This window comes from Nicotiana attenuata, unplaced genomic scaffold (assembly GCF_001879085.1).
Source record: "Nicotiana attenuata strain UT unplaced genomic scaffold, NIATTr2, whole genome shotgun sequence".
Taxonomy (NCBI): domain Eukaryota; kingdom Viridiplantae; phylum Streptophyta; class Magnoliopsida; order Solanales; family Solanaceae; genus Nicotiana; species Nicotiana attenuata.
In genome coordinates, this window is record NW_017671057.1 from 198166 (window position 1) to 206085 (window position 7920).

General features: G+C 36.7%; 1 protein-coding gene across 1 annotated transcript; it reads left to right on the forward strand.

The window, feature by feature from the left end:
• The first annotated feature begins 2683 nt into the window (after positions 1-2683).
• Positions 2684-3724, forward strand: LOC109205571 (21 kDa protein-like). The gene has a single exon (XM_019368281.1). It carries the CDS (start codon positions 2783-2785, stop codon positions 3467-3469), a length of 687 nt encoding a protein of 228 aa, XP_019223826.1. The 5' UTR covers positions 2684-2782; the 3' UTR covers positions 3470-3724.
• Positions 3725-7920: the final 4196 nt, after the last annotated feature.

Genomic DNA, 7920 nt, shown 5'->3' on the forward strand with positions numbered 1-7920 from the left:
TTATCTTCTCACTGTTTTTGATTGAAAATATATACTCAGTCATGGTTATACTTGTTTTACTGCACATCTTAGTTTTATTGCTCTATTTTGAGGCATATAAATGTTGTTTTGGGCGGAGTTCCCTGTTTTTACTGAAATGCCCGATTGGCTTGAGGTTGATGACTGAGTGAGGCCGATGGCCTGATTTGTTAGGAAATTTATGGGATTGGACTGCACGCTGCAGTATGTTGTATTGATTCATGATTTAGTGAGGCCGAGGGCCTGATTGATATATGCCACGAGGTGGCTTGTTATAGCGCTTGGGCTGAAGGAGCCCCTCCGGAGTCTGCACACCCCCAGTGAGCGTGGGTACCCTGATTGTAAGTGATGTTTTGCCCGAGGGGCTATATATGAGTGATGGTGAGGTTTGCCCGAGGGGCTGTTTATGATTCATGTTTTCTCGAGGGGCTCTATACGAGTGATGTTTGCCCGAGAGGCTGTTTATGATTCATGTCTGCCCGAGGGGATGTATACGAGTGAGTTTCCCTCGATGGGCTATTTATGATTTTCATCACTTTCACTCTCTTTTGCATTAAGCCTCTGTTGAAACTGTTGAAAATGTCTTCAAATGAATTTTACCGAAAACTGGATTTTAAATGAGGTGATTTGACTCATATATTGATTTGAAAGCGTGTTGTATTTACTGAGATTTCATGATGTGGACTTTATGTAATTTACTGCTCGTCACTACTGCTCAGTCTTTATTTACTGTTATTACTTACCGAGTTGGCATACTCACATTACTCCCTGCACCTTTTGTGCAGATCCAGGGATTACTGGACCTGCTAGTGAGTGTTGATTTCATTTGTCGCGGATCTATTAGAGTTAGCGAGGTAGCTTCATGGCGATCACAGCCCTGTTCTTCTCCCTCCTATCTTCCTATAGATGTTTTTAGTTGTTTTCCACACTGTATTAGTCTTACTATTATCGGACATTTTTTTGTAGATGCTCATGACTAGTGACATCCCGATGTCGGGCTTTTCTTTCTGCACTTTTGTTATTCAGATGTTCTTTATGAAATTTTATTATTAATTACGTGAATTTATTTTTGAAAATGGAATATCGCGTTGTTTTTGGTAAAAGATCGGCTTGTCTAGTTCCACGTTAGGCGCCATCAAAACAAGGATAGTTTTGGGTCGTGACACATATAAAAGAATTCGCGAATTTATTATTTACCATGCGCAAGAGCATTTCAATATACTTACTCGTTGTGCTAACAGAAAAAGGAAAACAATGACAATGTAACTAACTCCACGTGTCAGTTATTTACCAAAACTGAAGCATTAAAAAAACAAGGCCAAAATCATATGCGGACCACTAAACTTGTCTCGATTTTCCTCTGAGACACTTTATCTTAGGTTTGTTCCAATTGAACACTTCACCTACTCAAAAAGTGTACCCATTAGACATTTCTCACTGACATGGCATGATGTGTGAAACGCACCTTCAACTAGCGCGTGAGAAGCATTATTTAGTCAAATTTTTATTTTGTCTATTCTTCTTCCTTCTATCTTCTTGCCGCCACTTCTTCCCATCCACCACCTTACCACTACCGTCGACTTCGCCACTATCCATCTTTCTTCTTCTACTTCTTTTTCCAGCCACCTCATCTCCTTCACTACTCTTATTTTCCTTCAGATTTGCTATTACAGCGCCGGTGCCGCCTCATTTCTTCCTCAAGTTTTCAAATCTGCCACCACCTTCTTCAGCTTCACCCATTTTTCTACAATAAAACCAGTCAAGAATACATATGGACAGCCCTGGTGCAAATCTCCCATTTTAGTCAGCTATGAACTTCACCAAAATCACCTGATACATTGTCCATCTACTACCATAAAACCAGCAAAAAAGAAAATAAAACGAAAAAAATAAAGCTGAGGTCGAAAGAGAAGTCGACGGTCCTGTTTGAGTTGCCGGGAATCATGGTTGTTCCACGGGTAAAAAACCCATTCTAAGACTTTATTTTTTTAAATTCAAAGTATTCTCTCTAATAGAGATTAGAGAGGGCTTGAAGAAGAGAGAAAAAGGAAGATACGCCAAGAACCCTACTGGCAGAGAGAGAGAATCGTTACATATTTGAACGGAATAGTGGGGGACGACGGCAAGTGGAGAGAAGGTGACGGCGGCAGCAAAATTAGGATTATGTTTGAATATATTTTTTTTTACTCAATAATTTATCTTTTTAAAATTTATTTTGGTCCCAATGCCACATGTCTTGTTTTAATTAGTCAAAAAGCCATGTCATCCGCGAGTGCATTCACACAGTCTTTATTTTTTGCTGGGTGTCAGAAAAGTATCTAATAGGTACTTTTTTGAGTAGGTAAAGTGTTCAATTGAAACAGACCTAAGATAAGGTGTCTCGGAGGAAAATCGGGACAAATTTAAGGGCTGCATAAAAAACAATTACAGCCACTAATACTAGCAGTGCCTTTATATTACTTGTTTAATAAAGCATATTTTGAAGCGGATTAGAGATAACATCTCTCAAGACTTGAGTGGACTCCTTCATCTAATAAGTCCGGATTAAGTGCTTCCATTTTCAGTCATTAATTAATTTCCAAAATAATTTTAATAAACACGTTACACATTGTTCTTAGGATAGAAATGTCATTTTACCTAAAGACCAATTGCCTATATCAGCTCGCCCAAAAACAGTACAGCCTCAAAAACATGAGATCAAACCTTGACTCTTCATAATGCTTTAAGTACTGCATGTTTGAAAAAGAGCTAAACACAATAAACGATGAAAACTTCACGTCCTCTTTCCCTCTTCTGCATCCTTTTCACCGCCGTTCTCCTCCACCTCCGCCTTGTCCCCTCTTTCGCTCTCCTTGACCCTACCACGTTTTCATCAGTTGCCATCGTTCCTGATGCTGCCGCTCCCCAACCTCTAAATCCTGGATTTGTCTCTGCTGACACAGAATATATTCGGTCGAGTTGTAAAACCACCATGTATCCTGCTACCTGCTACCGTTCACTTAATCACTATGCCACCGCAGTACAACAAGACCCCGCTCGACTAGCTCGTGTAGCCGTCGGAGTAAGCCTAGCCAAAGCCAAGCGCATGGCAGCTTTCTTTTCCAACCTATCCCGTGAGGCTGACTATGGAGCGCAGCCACGAGTTGTAGCTGCCCTCCATGATTGCTTCTCGATTTTCGGGGACACCGTCGACCAAATACGCGGTTCATTGCGTCAGTTGCGTAAGCTAGATGGCTCCAGCGAGTCGTTGAGGTTTCAGATGAGTAACGTTCAGACATGGATGAGTGCAGCGTTAACTAATGAGGACACTTGCACCGATGGATTTGAGGATGTTACTGATGACGAACCGCTGAAATTGAATGTCTGTGATCGTGTAGGGAAGGTGAAGGAGGTGACTAGCAACGCTTTGGCTTTGGTAAACAGTTTTGCCAATAAGATATTAACTCCATGAACGATGAACGGTTGAGTTGAAACTTTATTATTGACCACGTTAGATGTTGAGAAGTTTAGGTTGCATTTTTGGCAAAAGTGTGAAAAGGTAATAGTGATATCATACTAGTACTTGTAAAGTAGGAGAAAAATGAACAAAGAGTTTATGGAGTGATTGTGTGTGGATCCTTTTGGTTCTGTGGGCCTCCACTCTAACAAAGTGTTCTTCTTTTTACGATTTTTTACGAGTTCTAATTTTTAATCTCTTCTACCTTTCTATGATCCTGTATAAACTCAAATTTAGTGTCTGAATCTTTTTTCTGTTTTGAATTTTAGAAATGGCCATTCATACAATTAGGGGCGTACAAACCGAACTGGAAAACCACACCGAATCGAATAAAAAAACGGGTGAGGTTTGGTTTTATTTTTTGGTATTGAGTAAAAAAACCCGAATCAAACCGAAATATAAATATATAATTTTTATATATACTTTTAAGACTTTAAAAAATAATTCTTTAAAAAATATCTAGAAATATTTGTGATTCTCTTATGCGATGTAATATTTAATAGAATATCATTAAGTGCCCCATTTTTATTAACTTTAAATAATGTGTTGTATGATCACTTTCTTATCTAGTGTTATTGAAATGCATTAATCTCTTTGTTCTTCCATATTCATATGTCAAGATCTATTAAATTCTTATATCCTTTTCAAATTTGAAGTGGTATTGCGATAATTGAAAATTAAATATTGTAGAACATATATCATTATTTATGTGTCATATTGGTTTTATATTTAATTAAGAAATTTGGTTGACCTTGAAAGTGTACATCAACGAAAAGTATTTGGCAAACAACTACAAAAGTAACTATCATGTGCTACTAAGAAAATTCTCCCATAATAATATTTTAATAGGCCATATGTTTGTCAATTTTTTTTAATTTTTATTTAACATATATTTACTTGTCAAAAATTTAATAAATTAAGTTTGAAATATTATTCATGTAATTAAAAAATCCGAAAAATTTGACAAAACCGAACCAATCTAAACCGATATAGTTGGTTTGGTTTGGTTTTAATAAAAACAGAACCAACCCGGTCCGTGTACACCCATACATACAACTAGGGGTGTACAAAGAAAACCAATAAATCGCACTAAACCGATAATCTGAGTCAAACCGGAAAAAAAACCAAATATGATTTGGTTTGATTTGGTTTGTTATTGAAAAAAATCCGACCATAATTAATTTTGATTTGGTTTTAAATACAAAAAGTCAAAGCGAAACTAAATTAACCCGATAGTACATTTATACAATTTTTAAAAATATTTTATATCAATTAGTCCATTTCCTATTGCCCCTCAAAACATATACTACTTAGAATAGTTTATCTAACACCCAAAACCCTAAAAGGAAAAAAGAAAAAAAAAACCAAAGTCATTCTATGATGTTGGGATTTCGTACGACTTCGAGGAGCACAAACATTTTTCACATTTGATTAGCTAATCAAAGTCAAAACAACCAGCTTCTTTTGAATGAGTCACAATAAGCATATCAAGTTAATACCCAAGTGCAATAGACTATAGGAGTGAATTACACTTGCCAATGATATGGCAAATAAACCAAATAAAAAATAACATGTATAATATATAATAAAAAACTTGACACGTGTAATTAAAAAAATATTTAAAGAAAAGAACTTCCTCTCTCTCTCTAACCCATTATCTTCGCTTTTTCAAAGAGAAAATTTATTTTCCATTATCATAGCCCTTTATTACATTGATACAGTAAGAGAAAGAACCTTCTCTCACCCTTGCTTCACAACGAACTGATGCACGTATAAGGTTGTTAATTAGCGACCGGAGAAATGAGCATTGCAGCTCGTATCATGTCAGTTGGCATCGCGTTAGTTACAGCTGCTAGAGGAGTTAGTTACAGTTGGTTCCGAGTTAGTTAAAAGTTAGTTAAAATAGTTAGGGGGAAAAGGGCACTTTAGAAAGATTGAAATTAGCATAGTTGTTCATTAGATTGTGATATAAATACATTGCTACATTGTAATTGAATTCATTCATGAAATAAGATCACTCTTGTCGACGCACCTTTTTTCCTCTTTTAAAAGGCGAAATCGGGTTTACGATATTTGGGCGGACAACTCCTTCCCCTTTTGGGAATTGGGTTTTGGAGTTTGAAGAGTCGCCACCTAATGATTAAGTGCATTAGGACACTAAAAAGAGTTTGAGTTGGAAAATCAGAGTTTGGGTAAGGGCTAGAAATTATCTCGAGGGGAATGTGTTAGGCACCCCTCAAGATCCACTAGTGTGGTTCCCGGCCATGCTACAATTGTGACTTTAAAGCAAGTAAGCATACAAGACAAATTTCACATAAGGACCTCAAGTAGATATGTATGATGGTTACTAAGCATGCTGAAATTTTGAATAGGTGATTTCCTAGTTATTTGAAAGAGTGTCTAAATGCAAAAAAAAGGGACCAAATAATGAATATAAACAATCAGATACAGAAGTGGGGAGCAGAAAATTTTATTTAGAAGAAGAGGACAGTGCAAAAATTAAAAGGGAAATTTTAATGACTGAAACAAAATGCAGAATTTTAAAGAACTAAAAATTGTCAATCTAAAATAATTACATAAAGGAAGGGGGGTCCTAGGTTTGTAAAATACATGGATCATCCACACAACACCGGTAGTCAATCGTACGCAAGATGTTATTGCGTGATCATCATCTCCATGTCTACCCTTCCCACCCCGTTGAGGTATTGAAGCGCAGAATGGTATCGTTACTTATTGCATGCTATTACCCGTCCCGATCCTATCAGTTCCGGAGGCATTGGAACTACTAGTCCTAAAGGGAAGGGAATTGAGGCTTTTCAGAAGTTCAAGAAAGGATAAAAATCTAGGCGACAATCAAAACATATAGTCAAATAGGGGGAGACAAACAGCAATTAGGGCTCAGACAGGCCTCCTCACTTAAATGCAAATACATAGCATGACTTCAGATACTGGTTAGGTCTTTAATTAAATTAAGGCGTAGGATAGGCTGATTCATCACATATTTCTCACATGAAGCACAAATTACAGCATGTAAGCAATAAAGTAAACAAGAAGCCTGAAGCTGTAAAGTAAATACATAGGGGGTGAAGCAGAATATTTAAACAAAGGACATACCAGTTTCAAAGAAAATAAGTAAGCAAAAGTAACCTTGAAAAAAGCCGAATTGCAAATAGCAGTTCCAAAAGATCTCAAGTAAAGCAGGATTAGAAAAACAGTATTGCTCGAAAAATGAGTTCCGTGTGTGAGTGGTGTATTTTTGTGTATTTCTGATTATGAGAGAATTCCCTGATGATAGAAAGAGGGAGGACTAGGTCCTTATATAGTTTTTTGAAAACAAGTAAGGCAGGCAAAGAGTGCACAAACATAGAAATCAATCAATTAGTATCAATTAAGACAACTAGACTCCTTTAATTAGGGGGTCTAGGTCAAACGGCTAATTGAGATGAAATAAGGAGAAAAAATCAGTTTGCTAAGGCTCGATTAAGGCAAGAAAACCACATAGTGCATAAACAAGACCAAATACATAGTGAGTAATTAAGGGAAGGTTGGAATAGTAGTGTGTTTATTAAAGTAAAATAGGACATCAGTTCGAAAATCAATCAAGAGGATCCCGGATCCAATTGTAATCACAAGGAATCCCAAGTAATTAAGGAAAGAGTTACATAAGTATAGAAATAATTCAAACTGGTACAAAATTACAGAAGAGATACACAAGACCATGTATTTAAGGAAAACATCACAAGCATGGGATTTTTACACAAAAAGACCAAGAAAACAGCCCGTAGGGTAAAAGGGATTCAATCGAAATAAATCAGTGATGAATCATTAGCATGATTAAAGGGATTTCAAAATCAATTCTTGGTGAAATCTTTTGAAAGGGAAGTTTTCCTCATATATAAAGCATACAGTTTAGGCAAAAGAAGAGTCTAACAATGAAAGTTTCAGAATCACAAGCAAATAGGATTTCGAGTTCGATTACAGGCTCACAGTGAGTCTGGAAATTTAGGGTTCCAAAGTGAAACCCTAGTGCCATCTAACCAAAGAGAAACCCCCAAATTTTAGGGTTTCAAATAGAATCAGAGGTGAGAAATCATTGAGAGAGGCAAACATACGCGATAGCAAACACAATGATTCAAAGGCATGCTTGAGAAAATCTTGGAATTCAACACAGATCTCAGAAGTTTAAACAAAGCAGGTAAGAGCAATACTTAGCAGGAATACCAACAAAACTCAGTAAAGTGAAACAAAATCAAAGAGGACGAACACATAGCAAAGAGTAAAGGACAAACAACCTAGTTAACATGTGAACAAGGAACAACAAAAAGATCTTGCAAAATCGAAATAAGAAAACAGACTTGAGCATAATAAGAAATAAACAAGCGAGTATAAACACACATAAGAGAGAG

What these genes read in the sequence shown, in the direction of transcription:
- LOC109205571 (XM_019368281.1), top strand. Translation starts at nt 2,783, where the DNA reads ATGAAAACTTCACGTCCTCTTTCCCTCTTCTGCATCCTTTTCACCGCC.